This window comes from Lissotriton helveticus, chromosome 7 (genome assembly GCF_964261635.1).
Source record: "Lissotriton helveticus chromosome 7, aLisHel1.1, whole genome shotgun sequence".
Classification (NCBI taxonomy): domain Eukaryota; kingdom Metazoa; phylum Chordata; class Amphibia; order Caudata; family Salamandridae; genus Lissotriton; species Lissotriton helveticus.
In genome coordinates this window covers 84,217,396-84,233,810 of record NC_136068.1, presented here as the reverse complement: position 1 = coordinate 84,233,810, position 16,415 = coordinate 84,217,396, and the positions used below count along the sequence as shown (strand labels likewise).

Here is a 16,415-nt window from a genome sequence, read left to right as displayed (position 1 = left end):
GGTCCCTGGCACTTATTGTTTTACAAATTAAGCACTGAAAAACTTGATCCCATGTATCATGTAGCCTCCCAAACTGTGTCTGATACTGGAAATCCTGAGCAGCAGGCCGCAGTAGGTACGGGAAGTGGGCAGACAACTTTGACTCAAGTGTGACTATAGGTCCTGCCCCCCCTGCGGGATTCATGTTGCTCTTTTTTTGGGGGGGGGGGGAATATTTTTATTAACATTTTTCATACCAAACCACTCACATTACAGCATGGTACGCTTGGTAGCTTCACAGTGGTAAAAATATAGGAAGAGGAGGCAAACTGCTTCCACATGGCAGGAACATGGGGGGTATTAGTCCATCCGTTATCATCCCAATGTGAGTTCAGGGGGAAACTGGGGGAGAGTAACTGGGGACCTAGTGCGGGGCGGGGTGGGGGGGGGGAACGGAGACGAAGTCAGGGGAGTAGGATCGTGGAGGACGTCTTGATCGCAACGGTTATAGGCTGTTAAGGGGGGCGTACAGTGTGTATAGAGTGTGCAGAGGGTATCCGAGGGGGTGTACTTTCAGGCATGGTGGGACTGGCAGTGTGCTTCGGTGCGTCTGGGTTATCTCTGCCAGGCGGGGCGGGGAGTCGGGGAGTACTGCCTATGACCCCGATTGGGGAGGATGTGTCGCCGGAGCCGAAGGGACGGATTGGGAGGAGCTGGGGGTAGTGCGCGTATGCGCTTGTTGAAACTGGTGAGAGAGCATGGCCCACTCTAAGGATATTGGGTGTTTGCGATGACCTCTGGCCTCCTCCTCCCTTAAGACTTCCACGCGTTCGCCATTTTCCATTCAGCCCCCACTGATGCTTCCAACGGGGGTCCCGAGGTTGTTCGCCAGTGCATAGTGATGTTTCTTTTGGTGAGGAGCAGGGACAATGCCGCGTAGCGGACCTGTACTTTGTGTGTTTTCGGCCTACGGAATATGCCCAAGGCAACCGCTTCCCAGGAGTGTAGGTCCGTGAGTCCCATGAGTGTATGGATAGAGTCGAGTATGACGGACCAGTATGGTTGTAGAACTGGGCAGCTCCAGAACATGTGTAGGAAATGCGCGTCTACTGAATGACATCTAGGACAGAGGAACTGTGTATCGGGGTAAAATCGTTGAAGGCGCACCGGTGTCTGATACGCTCTGTGCAAAATGTAGAACTGAATATTTTTGAATCTCGCGTTGCGGGACACTTTCTTAGGGAATTCCAGAGCCCTATCCCATTCCCGGTCATGTAACTGTCGCCCGAACTCGCCCTCCCAGGTGGCTCTCAGAGTAAGTAGTGGCTTGTGTGCAAGTTCACGGATCGACTTATACAGCCAAGTGACAAGGTGTTGGCCGCGCCCATGTACAGAATGGTGTGGACGACTGGGTGTGTCGTAGGTTCACCAGTTTGAAGATCACAATTTGGGTGGAAACTGTCTATGAGTTGTCGGTGCGTTAAAAATTGTCCCGGGGGGAGGCCGTAGTCTTCCATGAGCTGTTCGTATGGGCGAAGCTGCCCCTCCGCGAACTCCGTTAGCTCGGACTCCGTCCATGCGCGTAGCATGGCGGGCGTGATAGAAGTGTCCCTCTTCGGCCAATGGACCAGCGGCAGCCGTGGGGAGTAGCATGGGGTCTTTGCCGCGATGCGATGGATCCGTTGCATACACCGGTGAGCCACCGAGATCTGCAGGGGATATGTCCGGCGAGGATTGGTGCCTGGGAGCAGTAGCCGACGCAGTTCGAGGACGGGGACAGGGCCCTGCATTGTATAGGTCTCTCCGATATGCTTACCCGCCGTCCAGTACGATAGCTACTGGAGCTGCGCTGCCAGGAAATACGATTCGAAGGCGGGGGCGCCTAGACCCCCCTGGGTGGTAGGTAGCTGCAGTTTGGTGAGAGCTATACGGTGGCGGCCAGCCCCCCCATACAAGTGCACGAAGGAGCGCATCTAATTCGCTAAAGAAGCTTCCAGGTGGGATAAAGGGCAGATTCATAAAGTAATATAATAGTCGGGGGACTATGATCATCTTGGCTATAGCCACTCGACCGATCGGTGCCAGCGGGAGATTCCTCCAGAAACCCACCGATGACCGGATGCCGGCTAACACCTTACGGTGGTTGCCCTCGTAGAGGTCAGTGGGAGAGTGGTATAGGCGGACCCCGAGATAACGGGGAGTGCCTGTGTTCGAGGGCAGACTCTGCGTACCGATTCGTATCTCCCGCGGCTCGAGGGACTGATGTAGGGGATAAATGGTAGATTCATCCCAGTTCACCCGGAGGCCGGATGCTTCCGCAAATTCCGTCAAGACTGTCCATATGGGGATCAGGTCTGCAGTTATATCTCGGATATACAGAAGGAGGTCGTCCACTACATGGAGACGCAGTGGACAGTGTCCGCTATGGGGATACCCCAGGTGGATTTCTCCTGGTGGAGGCGTATTGCCAGGGGATCCACCGCCAGGGCAAAGATCAGGGGTGACAGGGGTCAGCCCTGTCTGGTACCCCTCTCGACCTGTAGCGGAGACGAAATGTAACGACCGAGTCTGACCCGAGAGGTAAGGTTAGTGTACAACAGCCGGGTGTACCGTAGAAGGGTGGGACCTATTCCCACCCTTCGCAAGACAGCAAAGAGGTATGGCCTTGTCAAGGTGTCAAAGGCCTTTTCAAGGTCCAGGATAATGCAGGCCGCACGGGGGAAGGCGTCCCCCACCTGATCCTGGACATGGAACAACCGTCTTATGTTTTGGGACGTGTTCCTGCCAGGTACGAATTCGCACTGGTCCGGGTGGACCAGGGGGCGTAATATTTGTTTGTATTGAGTGGCCAGGGTTCTACCCAAGACCTTGCAGTCAGCGGAGAGGAGCTTGATGGGGCGGTAGGAAGACAATTGCTGTGGGTCTCGCTGCGGTTTGAGAAATGTCACTATGATTGATTCCCGAAGTGATCTCGGAAGTTCTCTTCTCTCAAATGCATCCGTGAACGTAGCGGTCAGACGCGAGACCAAAAGGGGAGAGAAGGTACTGTAGTACTCGAGGGGCAAGCCATCTATGCCCGGTGCCTTGTTCCGCGCCAACGCGCGGATCGCACCAGAGATGTCCGCCTACGATATTTTAGCATCTAGTGTGGCCCTGGTGGCGTCTGTGATATGTGGGATCGGTAGCAAGTCCAGGAAATGGCTTATCGCCTCCTGCCGAAGGTTTGTCGGGGTGCTGTAAACCGTGGTGTAATGTTGCTGGAACGCATTTAAAATGCCCAATTGGGAGTGCACTAGGACTCCTGCGGGAATCAAGATCTCGGTGATGGGTTTGGTGTCAGTGTCTTGTTTCGGTAACCACGCGAGAAGCGTGCCCGTTTTGTCCCGCTCCTTGTGTACCCGGACGGCATAGGCTCGAAAATTATGGGATTCATGTTGCTCTTGATGGAAATCTCATCATTTTAAGCAACGACCGGAGGAAATGTCCTTCTTTTTTTCGTGCCTTAGTGAGTGCGACATCACTTATGGTCACCACAACCACTTCTGACCAGCACGTCCATCACTTATATACCAACGCATAGGTCCTGACGAAAGCCAGCAAATGTCGCAGTCTGGCTGAAACATGTAGACCTGACCTCATACTACTGGATATTAGAGACATTACTTTAATTCTACACATATCCACTCCTCTTTTAAGTACTGCCAAAGGGCCTAGCATTAAACACTGACCTTTATTCAAAGGGACCCTGTGGACAGTTTTTAACCCCTTGGCCGCGGGGGTAATTCCCCCGCCGTGCTGGGGGGCACGCACAGCACCTCGGTGCTCGTGACGAGCTCAGCTCGTCATGAGCCACGGTGGCCGTGTGCTCATGACGAGCTCAGCTTGTCACGGCCACACCCGTTTTTATGGAACGCTCAGCACAGCGGGGGAATTAGCCCAGCGTGCGAGCGTTGGAGCCGTTATGATGAGCTCATCTCGTCCTGAGCACACGGCAACCGTGCTCGTCATGAGCATGGGAGGGGTTAGCTCACTTTAGTAGCTTCACTGCACACTCACCACTATTAAAACCAGCTCTGCTGTAGATCAGGCGTCGTAGCACAATCGAGGTGCACTCGGCACCTTGGGTTTGACCCCATGATGAAGCATGCCACCAACTAGGGTGGTGGGTGAGAGTTTTCATAAAAAACAAATGTTTTTTCCAAACATGGAACATTTAGCTTCCTGAGTGTGAGCTAGTTCTTCTTAATACTTTTTGTACTGATCAGGGGAAGTGAACGAACCCCTACAGATACTTAGTCCTCTCTCTCTTATTTGATATTTATACTGGAAACAAATAACCAGAAATCAGGCCGGTAATCCACTAAAGCTCATACATGCAGTCTAGCAGGCCATTGTCCTGGATCCTTAGTAGGCCTGTGGAAGTAGCTGCATCTTCCACTGAGAAGTAAATGCCATGGGTGCAGATGCAAGGCCCACAACAGAACAGAAGTTAAGAGCTCATTGGGTGCAGACTATGGGGCAGATGTTTCATTTTTCCCTTTTGCGATTTCTACATATGCGAAAATCGCAAAATAAAAAGCATGCAAAAGTAGAAATCACAGAATTATTCACAGAAAAAAGAAATCGCAAATAAGTAATCGCAAACATTGCGATTACTTATTTTGCGATGCAAAAAATTACATACATCAGAAAATTCAATTTTTTGGTCGCAAACGCTGCATTTTTGCGATTCGCAGCGTTTGCGAAAAAAAAACAGCTTGATACATCTGCCCCCAAAACACTAGAAAACAGTTCGCAAAGTATTAAAATACATCAGCTAAGGTTTTTGTTAATAAATCACATCATATAAATACCCAAAACCTTTCATGCTAACTGACCACCTGTAGTACTCCACAGCACCCGGTGCAACCATGCATACTTTAGGAAGAGTCATAGTGCTATGATTTATTTCTGTAACAAAATGACCTTATATATGTGTTTTTATACTTTTCAGACCTTTATTTGGTGCTGCTTTCTATACTCTTTTCAACCTTGACCTTTGTCTGTACCTTTGTTTATTCAGCTAACAAATATGTTTAAAAAATTCTACAGAGCACTTGCCACCGCTCAATGTGCAGTTTAACAATTCCTTATATGGCAAATAGTGTTAACTCAGTGGTATCTATTATGTTAATCTCAGAATGATGAATTGTAAAAATATCCAGCAGAGAATCCAAAATAGAGCAAGCTGAACGAAAATGTTTACAGAGGGCAGAGTGCTGACACATGCGTGAATAAAGTTGTATTTCATGTATTAAATAGACAGAACAGTAGAGTATTTCATTATTTACCCTATGTGAGAATGAAATATTGTTTCTGTTCTGCGAATGGCATCACAACACTTTAAACACATTTAACAAACCACTGCTACAGTATTTTGGGGTTGACATTATAACTTTACACATTTTTTCTTTGAAAAGCAAACATGAAGCGGCTTTAGATGGCAATGACTGTCTTTGGCTTTTTAATGGGAGCTGCAAAGGGGTGTTGTAGAGCTGGCACCGCTGTTGTTTTTATGCAAATGACGAGGGGTTACTTAACAGCATGTTTCAGACCTGCTGTGATTAAATGTAAATGTAAATGTAGTTGAGCTTATATAGCGCACAGCTACCCGCAGTGGGTGTCCCGGCGCTTGCTTAGGGAACCCTTCCTGGTATTCCCCTGTGAGATAGCAGGGTGTCCACAAGGTGAAAGTCAGGCATCCCGCCGCGAGGGGCCGTTGTGGAGATTAAGCAAGCTATTGCCCAGAGTCGCAGAGTGTGAACTCGTGAGTCGAGGAGGCACCGGGGCGAGAATTATCGAGTCCGTGGAATTTTTAGCCCAAGACCCGCCGAGGCGGGGAATTGAACCCTGGTCCAGGACCGATCTCAGCTTCCGGGTCTGCTGCCTCTAACCCCTGAGCCACACTTCTCCACCCCTGAGCCACACTTCTCCACGTGTACCCTGGACGCTTTTGTTATCTTTGAACAGAATTCCATGGAATTCGATTCATCCTCTAGCAGTGGCTGCAGAAGTGACATCACGCGCCCTTTGACCTCTGATGGCATCACAGAATTGACCTGTTGTCTCTTCCTAAGATCTCCATCAGCCCCATGTTGATGCTGAGGGGGTTTGGGGAAGGGCAAAGATTGGAACATACAGGAAGGAAAGAGCACCCAGAGTCGTCTCTGCATCCTGTTCCCTGGGCAGAAGGGGGTTAGTAGCTGCTACACCTGGCTGTCCCTAAGACCCTGTATGAATGAATGAATGAATTTGTACTTGTAAAGCGCACTTATACCCCAACTGGGGCGTCCTGGCACTGTACGCATACCGCTGTGGAACCCTTCCTGGCTTTTCCCTGTGAAATGTCCACTCCTGGGCACCCCCAAGGTGAAGCCAAGCATCCCAGCACTGTTGGAGCAATTAAGCAAGCTATTGCCCAGAGTTGCAGAGTGGGAGCCATGATTAGAATAGGCACCGAAGCAAGAATTGTCAGGTCCGAGGAAATTGAGCCCAAGACCCTCCGAGGTGGGAATTGAACACTGGTCCCGGGCAAGACCACTGTATCAGGGTCTGCCGCTCTAACCATTGAGCCACACTTCTCCACTTGTATGCCTTACAGCAGAGATCTTCAAACTGAGGGGTGGGAGGCAAGCCCTGACCAATAGGGTCATCTGGCTGAAAACAGCTATGTATTAGTGTAAAAACAGAGTGGCAATGGCCATTAGTAACATCTTTTGTCATTCATTTTCTGGGTAGGACTAGATGTCAGAGGGCCACTAAATAACACCAAAAGACACTCCCATCCCCCCACCCTCTCTCCCCCATTTCTGATAAAGATCACACTGTTGATACCTTTACACTCTAGGGAGTCAGGCTGCCCAATAGCATGTTTACAATAATGTATTTGATTGCAGAATTGTGAACAATTATGTTTGTCATTCTGGGGAGCCCCAATGATTATTTTTTTTAACACAGGGCAATGCAGAGCACAGCATTAAAAAGTTTGAAGAGCTTAAAAAAGTTTGAAGAGCATAACAAAGTTTGAAGAGCTTAAAAAAGTTTGAAGACCTCTGCCTTGTCAACCCTTGCTCTGCAATGAGCTATTTCCTCTATCTACCCTTTCCAGTGCCCTAGAAAGGATGCTGTCATGCAAACAAAGAGAGTCCTTATCCCCAGGCCCCTTGTTGCATGGGAAAAACTATAGAAATGAAGGAGGCATTGGGCATTGGGCCTCTCGCACCACTGTACCTGCTGCACTGGTCTAGTGGTGCAGTGGACTAATGCATCCACTGTAGGGGCCTGTGTTTGACCTCATGGTCACAGGTTCTAATCCTGGTGAGTCCACTCAGCCTTTCATCCATCTGAGGTCGATGAGTACCATTGAGTTGGGTAGCAATATACATCTGTTATTCAGCACCTTGAGACCTTTGGGTGATATTTGCGGTTTACAAATACTTATGTTATTAGATGCACCTCCAGCACCAATGCCTATTTTCAAATAGCCGTAACTCCTCTGGATGCTGTGGCTTTTTCCGCCCTTTAACCGCGCTGGTCACTCAGTCCCACCCAACAGCCTTCATTTGCCAACCTAACCATAACAGAAATAATGCGTTACCTCACTGAGGGCAGGGACAGTCTGGGAAGTGAGAAAGGCCCGGGCACCAAAATGAAAGTGGCACCCATTAGGGAATTAGGTAGCCAAAAACATGGCCCATGTTTGCAAATTAGGCCAGCTTTAAACTTGTTAAGTAAAAGAAGCTGTACAAGTGTTTTACAAGGTAAGGGAGGCTGCATGGATTTGTGTTTGCTGCAGGCAATGTTTGTTTTAATATCAGGGAAACCAACAGTAAAAACCAGCCCATTTACAGCCAAAAAGAGGCCCCCAATCTGACCTGTCGGGCCAGTCCTTCTTGCACTGCCTGGTTGCCCAATAGGTCAGTCCGACCCTGACTGAGGGGGCGGCTGTTTGCATATAGCATACACCAGACGTCTTGAAAATGTGGGGTGCTCCCCATGGGGGTCCGTGGATGTGCTCTCAGGGGGGCGCAAATCAGTCTGCAATTACTTGTAAATGAAGATGGCCTGGAATCCGGACTGCTGCATTTCCACGCTGCCTCCATTTGCATGCAGCAGTTAAAGCGCATATAAGAGTACGCGAATTGTACTGCTGAGCGCCATGGGCGGCCATCTTGGAAGACGAGGTGAAAGATTGCGAAAAAGAAGAAAACATTTTTGCTTGTATTGTTTTTTTTCACTTTCAGCAACTGCATAAAAAATAACATGCACACACCTGAAATGGAAAATAAATGCGAGTTAAACTAATCAAATGTTACGTTATGAAACCTCATCTGGCTAATGCGAACCCTGCAGATGTCTGTCTGTGACCAGTGAGTCACAGAATTAAATCTTGATTGGTGCAGTGAAGAATAGAGACTTGTCTCTTTATAAATGCTTTACAGAGCTGTGGGTATCATTGGTGCTGCGGATGCAGTATTATGCCTGTCCTGTTCTTCTCCTTTGCTTGCATTACAGGCCCGGGGCCTCTGTGCCTGTGTAGCCTTGGGCTTTGGAGCAATGGTGGAAGGGAGGAATAAAACAAATGAAAGGAGAAACCTTGATTTGGCATCAGAGAGCTGGCAGCGAGTGGGATGACGCGGGACGGAAGAGAGAGCGATGGTGTGAGATGGGAGCCCATGTTGTTAACAAAGGGCAGAGGAGGCATCTTGCTTCGCCCGGCAGTAGCTGGCAATAATTAATCAATCAATCAATCAATCAATACATTTACAGAGCGCGCTACTCACCCATGAGGGTCTCAAGGCGCTGAAGGGAGGGGGGGTGTCGCTACTGCTCGAATAGCCAGGTCTTGAGGTGTTTTCTGAAGGTGAGATGGTCCTGGGTCAGTTGTAGGTGCACGGGGAGGGGGTTTCATGTTTTGGCTGCCAGGTAGGAGAAGGATCTTCCTCCGGTGGTGGTTCTGCGAATTCGTGGGACGGTGGCGAGGGCGAGGCTGGTGGAGCGGAGCTGGCGGGTGGGGATGTAGAACGAGAGGCGGTTGTTGAGGTATTCGGGGCCCTTGTCGTGTAGCGATTTGTGTGCGTGGGTGAGGAGCCAGAACGTAATCCTCTTGCAGACGGGGAGCCAGTGCAGGTTTCTCAGGTGGGCGGATATGTGGCTGTGGCGAGGGATGTCGAGGATGAGTCGTGCGGAGGCGCTCTGTATGCGTAGAAGTCGTGTCTGAAGTTTGGCTGTGGTTCCTGCGTATAGGCGTTTCGGTAGTCCAGTCGGCTGGTGACGAGGGCCTGGGAGACGGTTTTTCTGGTTTCGGTGGGGATCCATCGGAAGATTTTTCGGAGCATGCGCAGGGTGTTGAAGCAAGATGACGAGACGTCGTTGACTTGCTTGGTCATCGTGAGGGAGGAGTCCAGAATGAATCCCAGGTTGCGTGCGTGGTCCGTGGGTGTTGGCGCGGAGCCCAGTGCTGTGGGCCACCAGGAGTCGTCCCAGGCGGATGGGGATTGTCTGAGGATGAGGACCTCCGTTTTGTCTGAGTTCAGCCTCAGACGACTGAGCTTCATCCATTCTGCGACGTCTTTCATTCCTTCCTGGAGATTGGTTTTGGCGGTGTCTGGGTCTTTGGTGAGGGAGAGGATCAGTTGGGTGTCGTCGGCGTAGGAGATGATGTTGATGTTGTGTTTGCGTGCGATGGCGGCGAGCAGTGGCACAGGTGCCAAGGGGCATGAAGGGCCCACTGCATCACAACTATGAATGTTTTACTTTAAAAAATGAGCATGGGGGCTCATTTTCCTGATTGCCTTATGGCAGATGGCACCCTTGCTACAAAAAGGGAGCCAACATGCGGGAGCTCCTATTTTTTAAGAAAGGGACAGAGCTTGTTTTCCGATTGAAGTGATGGTCAGACATGGGGGGAGTGAAAGAAGATACAATCTCAGGGCTACAGCCATCATCAGTGCAGCAGGTAGACTTGCACTGGGGCCCACAGCACCCCATTTATGGACAGTTGTGTTTTTGGTCAATTCTGTTTTTGTTTGATGCGGCTGCTCTTTTATAAATCCCACTTTTAGTGGTTTAGTGTGGATTACAAGCTGCAGAAAAGGACCCCAGAAATGATTGCATTATCCCCACCCTGTACGATCAGCTTGCGTATTCCTACTCCCTAAATACTTGCTGTCCGGCCGCCTGGATCCTTGCTGCACTGCACCTCTGTACCCTTACTAAGGCCGGACTGGGAACCCAAAGCAGCTCTGGCAATTTTGATGGACCACTCCCGCTGCTGCATTTGTTCGTGGGGGCAAATATAGCAGCACCACTGCAAATCCGGCCCCCAGTAACAAAAACACCCCCCACCGCTGCAAAATTATCCGCCACCCTTCCAGCCTCCCGGGGAAGCGCCCGATGCCCGCTACGGCCCGTCCGGCCCTGCCCCTTACTAAACTGAATCCCCTGTTCTCACTGCAGTGCATGTTCTGCCCCTTGTTGCACTGCATCTCTGCCCTCTACGGAACAGCTCCCCACACCAGAGCTGCACTGCACTCACAACAACTTACTCCACTGCCCGGCCTGCCACTTGCTGCACTGCACCTCCAAACCCCCCCCCATTTTCTGCAGAACATTCACCCCTTCATGCTTCATCTAGTCACACATTGGAAAGCCCTCTCCTTTGCTGCATTGCAGTCCACCCCTGCACTCCCCATCTGGAAACATCCTTTACAAGGCAACTTTTACCATACAGTGCCTTTACAACGCAGGTTTTTCAACGCAAGTCATTACAACGAATTGCGCTGGGGGGGCGCTCTAGGATAGGTAATAGTTTAATTTACTATCAAACACCTTCCCTACTATCCACGGGGACTGGAGTTGGAATAGTAAATTAAACTATTCACTATCCAGCGCCCCCAACGCAAGTCATTGTAACAACTTGCGTTGAAAAACCTGCGTTGTAAAAGCATGCGTGGTAAAAGCATGTGTTGTAACAACGTACATCCTCCCCATCTCTACATGCTGCACCCCGACACTTTACTTAACTCCCCTACTCTCTTGCTATAGGGATCTGTGTTCCTTACTGTGCTGCACTCCTCACTTATCCCTTTCAGTACTTTTCTGTCCTGCTTGCAGCACTGCAACCTCCACTTCTGTTCTTCATTGGGCCCCATCCTATTTCGCGCTGCAATTCTGCACCATCCGTTGCGCGCGTGCGCGCGCACACACAACCACCCACACACACACACCCACCCACACACACACACACACACACACACACACACCCACACACCCCACACACCCCACCACCCCCCTCCCCCCACGCGTTTGCTGTGCCTCACACCATCTCCCCCATGCACTGAGGTGTGCTACATGCTGTTCAGTACCCATCCTCAGGGTACACTGCTCGTTCTCCCATTTACTGCGATCAGTGCTGGAATGAAGGGGGAAACCAGTCGGATTCCCGACCCGGCACCTATCATTCAGCCAGATCGGGGATCCCTCTGGCTCCAGTGAAATATACTGGATTGGTCCAGGTGTAGTTTACCGGGACACAATTTAGCAGCACCTGCACGACGTCTGCTTGCAGCAGCAACCTGCAGGCAGTGAAGGGGCTTTTTTATTTTCTCTTCCAGCATGGGCCCAAAGCAAAGGGCAACTTAAAGGGCCACCAGCCCTCCTTTTGTTGGAGTAGAATCCTGGCTGGGAGCTATCAGCATTCCAATACCTAAATGCTGATGCAATAGGAAACAAAAGGTGCACAGCTTGTTATCACTTCATAAGTACTTAAGAGAAACTTTAGTATTTAAGAGATTCGGAGGCAGGTTTTTGACTGTGTGCACCAACCTCTATACGTAAGAAATGCCATTGCACTGTGAGGATGTCAGCTGTATCAGTATACATGACTATTTACATGAATAACAATTCAAAAGGCAATTGCTAATTATTTTTATTTAATACTTTTATAGCGCTATTCATCCATCTGCAGGGTGTCAGAGCACTTCACATCACATGCACACATTGAAGCTTATTTACAAGCCACTTGTGCCAGAGGACGTCACTTTTTCACATAAATAAAAGTGACACACTGGTGGCGCGAGGGGCTTGTACATAAGCCCCATTATACTTTGCAATAAATCATACAACTGTGTAGTGTAAGTCAACGTACAGGATGTTACGTCAGACAAAGAGGGGTTCACGTTGTAGGAGTCACACATCACCTTTCCTGTTAGGCATTATATGCCAAGTTTGTAGGATGTATGTCGTTACAACGCATGCTTTTTCCACGCATGCCTTTACAACGCAGGTTTTACAACGCAAGTCGTTACAACGACTTGCGTTGGGGGGCGCTGGATAGTGAATAGTTTAATTTACTATTCCAACTCCAGTCCCCGTGGATAGTAGGGAAGGTTTTGGATAGTAAATTAAACTATTCCCTATCCTACAGCGCCCTCCAGCGCAAGTCGTTGTAACGACTTGCGTTGTAATTCCTGCGTTGTAAAGGTACTGCGTGGAAAAAGTTTCATTGTAAAGGATGTTTACCAGATTGTACGTTTGGAAGAAACACAAAGACAGGATTTAAGATGTAACGCAGTGCATGGTGCTGTCCTTTATTACCCAAAGACACCCTTTTTGCAGCCTTATAATAACAGATTGAGAAAAATCAATAAGGTTTTTAACCTGTGTCTTACAGTTTGCATGCAGGCCCATGATGCCGGTTCATAGCTCACTGTGCTACATTAGAAGGATCGCAGTTTATGAACTGCGAGTAATAAAAGGGTCTCTGTGTCGAAAACAGTAATCCACTTACCCACCTACATAACATAATAAACTGTGATCTGCATGTTACAGAATGAGCTTTGTAGGAGACACATTTATCCCTCTATTCTACGTTATGAGTCAAAACTGGGACTAGACAAAACACAGATCTCTCCAGCAAGTGCTTTAACCACCAGAGCTATCTTACCATTATTATTATTCCCTGAGATTTATTGGGCAGCCAACCCTCTCTGCACAGGTGCTTTAACCCCGTGAGATATTTTCAAATGCAACCTTTGCAACCAATTAAGCCAGAACAGATGAAACTGTCATGTTTCTCGTTGGTGTCAATTTCTTTCTGACAGAGTTTTTGATTTTTTTTTTATAAATTGACTGTCAGACTGCTTTTTATGACCCCGCCCCTAGTGACTCTACCCTCTTTCTGTTGCCACCTTGACCCCCAATGTATGGGTTCCAGGAGCAACAGACCCCAGTTAACCTTTGACCCCTCTTTGCTCCCCCGCACCCCTCTCCTGCACTGCTTCCCCTCCAGATGGCCATATCAGCCCTTGACCCCCTGCTTCACTGCAACACCCTGTATAATCCCTCAGCTGCACGGCTCAGCGTCTCCCTTAGAGCACTGCATTCCCATTGCTGCAGTGCGCGACCTCGTGACCCTGTAATGCAGCCAATAAAACCCCTTATCTCTACACTTGCATTGCTCGCCGTCTTCTTCACTGCACTGCAATACAACAGCTCCACTGCACGTCCTCGCGGCGCTGTGCTGCTCCCAATCATCTCCCTTGTTTAACCCCTAGCTGCACTGCTCTCCATCTTCTTTATAGCACTGCATCACAACTACTGCACTGCACGTCCTCACAGCGCTGCACTGCACAGCACCCAGTGCACTTGCTCTATCGCAGCCTTTCTCCCTTGGCTCCCTTTATGACAGCCTTCCCCACAGGGCCGGCGCTAGGCATGGGCAGCCTGGGCAGCTGCCCAGGGCCTCGCAATCAGCCCACCAGCATGGGGCCCCTCACTAGTGGTGTGTCCTGTTGTTTCCCTGGCGATCCATTTTAAAGAAAGGTGTTGCCTTGCAATTAGGGTCCATGGGAGGGCCCCCCTCCCCAGGCCTCTCAGGGATGATGTCTGGAGGCCTAGGGGAGGGAGACACTTCCTCTTGTCCCAATTGCAAGGAGACACATTCACAGACACTGCGGGAGGCCCCTTGTCCAGCATTTTAGAGCCCCCAAAGTTTAAACTTTTAGCCCTCAAGCAATTCTCACACCTACCAGGCTGAAGGTGTGAGAATTGCCAGAGGGCTTAAAGTTAAAACCTTGGGAGCGCAAAAATGCTGGAGAATGGACGTCCCGCAGTCCCTGTGAATAGTCTCCTTGCAAGGGGCCACTTATCTACATTAGAGGGGCCCCGCACATTGCCTTTTAGCCCAGGGCCTCGCACATCCTAGAACCGGCCCTGCAGTTCCCCAGAGCACCCCCACTGGACTGCACCCGATCCTCTTCTCTGCACTGTACCCCCCCCCCTTCCCTTTGCCTGTCTGCACCCTCTTGCTGCACTCTCCTTCCTTGCAGCGGTGTTTCCAGTGGGGTATTTGCCCAGCAGCCCCTTGCTGACTACACTGCACCCATCTGTGTATTGCCCACTAACACACTGGACTGGAGTGCTCCAGCTGCCCCAGGCTCCGCTGCATCACTCCATCTTTATGCACTGCTCCAGTGTGGACTTTCTTCAGTACCATATACCACCATCTTTGATTAACTCCACCCTTCGCCCTTACTACACTACACACATCTGTCACTCACTGCACTCTGTTTCCCTTGGTGCACTGCACTCCCACATTGCAGTGCCCCCTTTCGTTGATCTGCACGCCCCCATTGCAACACTGCATCCCGTCAATGCACTGCACACCCTCCATTTGATGCAGTGCAGGCCTCTCCCATGCAGCACTACGCCCCCGCCCGTGCTGCACCGTACACCCCCCCCCCCCGCTGCACTGCTTTCTTTAGAACACTGCATTATGCGTTTTACTGCAATGCAGTAGTTACCTCTTGTGCACTGCACCCAAGCCTCTTCCTCTGCCCCAATCGATTGAAACTTCTCTTTGTTGCACTGAACCACCTGCAACCCTCACCCTTGCTGTGAAGCACCCTCACTCCACTGCTGCAGTGCATCTCGCGCTGCTGCGATGCACAGCACAACCTCCCCCGTGCTGCACTGCACTCGACCCTTCTGCTCCACTGTGCCTCCTGGATGTACCGCAGATACACCCTTACTGCACTGAATGGGGGCCACCAACTGGCTGCACTGCACCCTGTGTGGCACTGCAACCACCGAAAGAAGCAGCTGCCCCTCACATCCGCAAATCACTGCAGCCCCCATACTAAGACGCTGCCACGTCCTCTTCTGCATCAGACCCTCTCCCCTTCCCACACTGCACTGCTGCTGCCATTCCTACTGCCTCCTGGCGCCCTTGCTCCTACCCGTTACCACACTGCATCTCTTGGTGCAGTGTGCACTGCTTTCCACTGTCGCGCCATCCAACCCTTCTCCACCCCATACTCTGCATAGCTCCCACGGCCCCCTTTCTAAGCGCCTGCAGCGCCTCGTAGCAGGGTCCCCCGTCACTACGCGCTATGGAACGTCCTTGCTGCTCACTGCACGCAGCACTGCCTTCTCTAGGCCTCTTAGCTGACCCTCCCTCCGCCCGCACGGTGCACCGCACCCCTCACCGTCCACCCCACCCGCAACACCGCACCGCACCCCCTCTGGGTGCTGCACTGCACCACCCCCTTCCCCGGCTGCACAGCGCCCCCTTTCCTTTGCTGCACAGTATTGTCCCTCCAGCTGCACGGCGCCCCTCCCCCCGGCTGCACTGCACCCTCTCGGTTGCTGCACTGCTGCATTGCAGCCCTCCCCGGTCCCTCTGTGCTGCACCCCTGCATCCCTCCCCCACAGTGCACCATTCCCCCCCCCCCCCAACCCTCGCATTGCAGCACCCCCTCACTCACATGGCCGAGGCTGGTGCTGATGCTGCAGGATGCTGAGCTCGTCCACGTCTCACTGCGGCTCGGCATCGTGCCCGCGCTTCCCATCCCCCCTCCCTTCAGATCATTTACAGGCGCATTACATTCTATGCCGAGGAGCGCCCTCTGCCGGTGCAAGGCGGTAATGCTCCTTCTTCCGGGAACTGTTAGCCTTATATTCCAATCCCAGTAAAAGAGCCCGGGAAGTAAATACAATGCAGATATCGGTGTGTCACCTGCCGGCCACCGTCTCAGGTCGTAATCAGTGCGTCCTGTGCCTACTGTTCAACATTTTATACCAAATTCAGGTCGGGGGTTACAGTAATTAAGCTGATCTCAAATCTCTTCTCTTCCAAAGACACTTTCAGAAATAATACCTTCATTCTCAGACCCCTCTAGGAAGTTATTTCATCATTGTAAATTTGTAATATTATCTTGTTAATTCCCCACCCTTGATTGCTGTGTTTGACAATGTGTTATTGCCTCTATGGTTTTACCCTACCTCTTCTGGTCTCCTGTTTATTTTTGTAGCGTTCTATTTTGTACCATTTCTCTCATGCAACGTAACTGGTTCTATTGTACAGCGCTCGGACACCTTCGTGTAAAGTCTGCGCT

The 16,415-nt window shown here is 50.6% G+C and overlaps 1 protein-coding gene across 1 annotated transcript in view; it reads right to left on the bottom strand.

The window, feature by feature from the left end:
- The window catches only part of VAMP1 (vesicle associated membrane protein 1), a 99,092-nt gene extending 83,212 nt beyond the window's left edge, over positions 1-15,880 (bottom strand). The window contains exon 1 of the mRNA XM_078651572.1: positions 15,786-15,880. Within this exon, the coding sequence (XP_078507698.1) occupies positions 15,786-15,787 (2 nt within the window). The 5' untranslated portion in view covers positions 15,788-15,880. The remainder of the gene's footprint in view (positions 1-15,785) is intronic.
- Between the last annotated feature and the right edge of the window lie 535 nt (positions 15,881-16,415).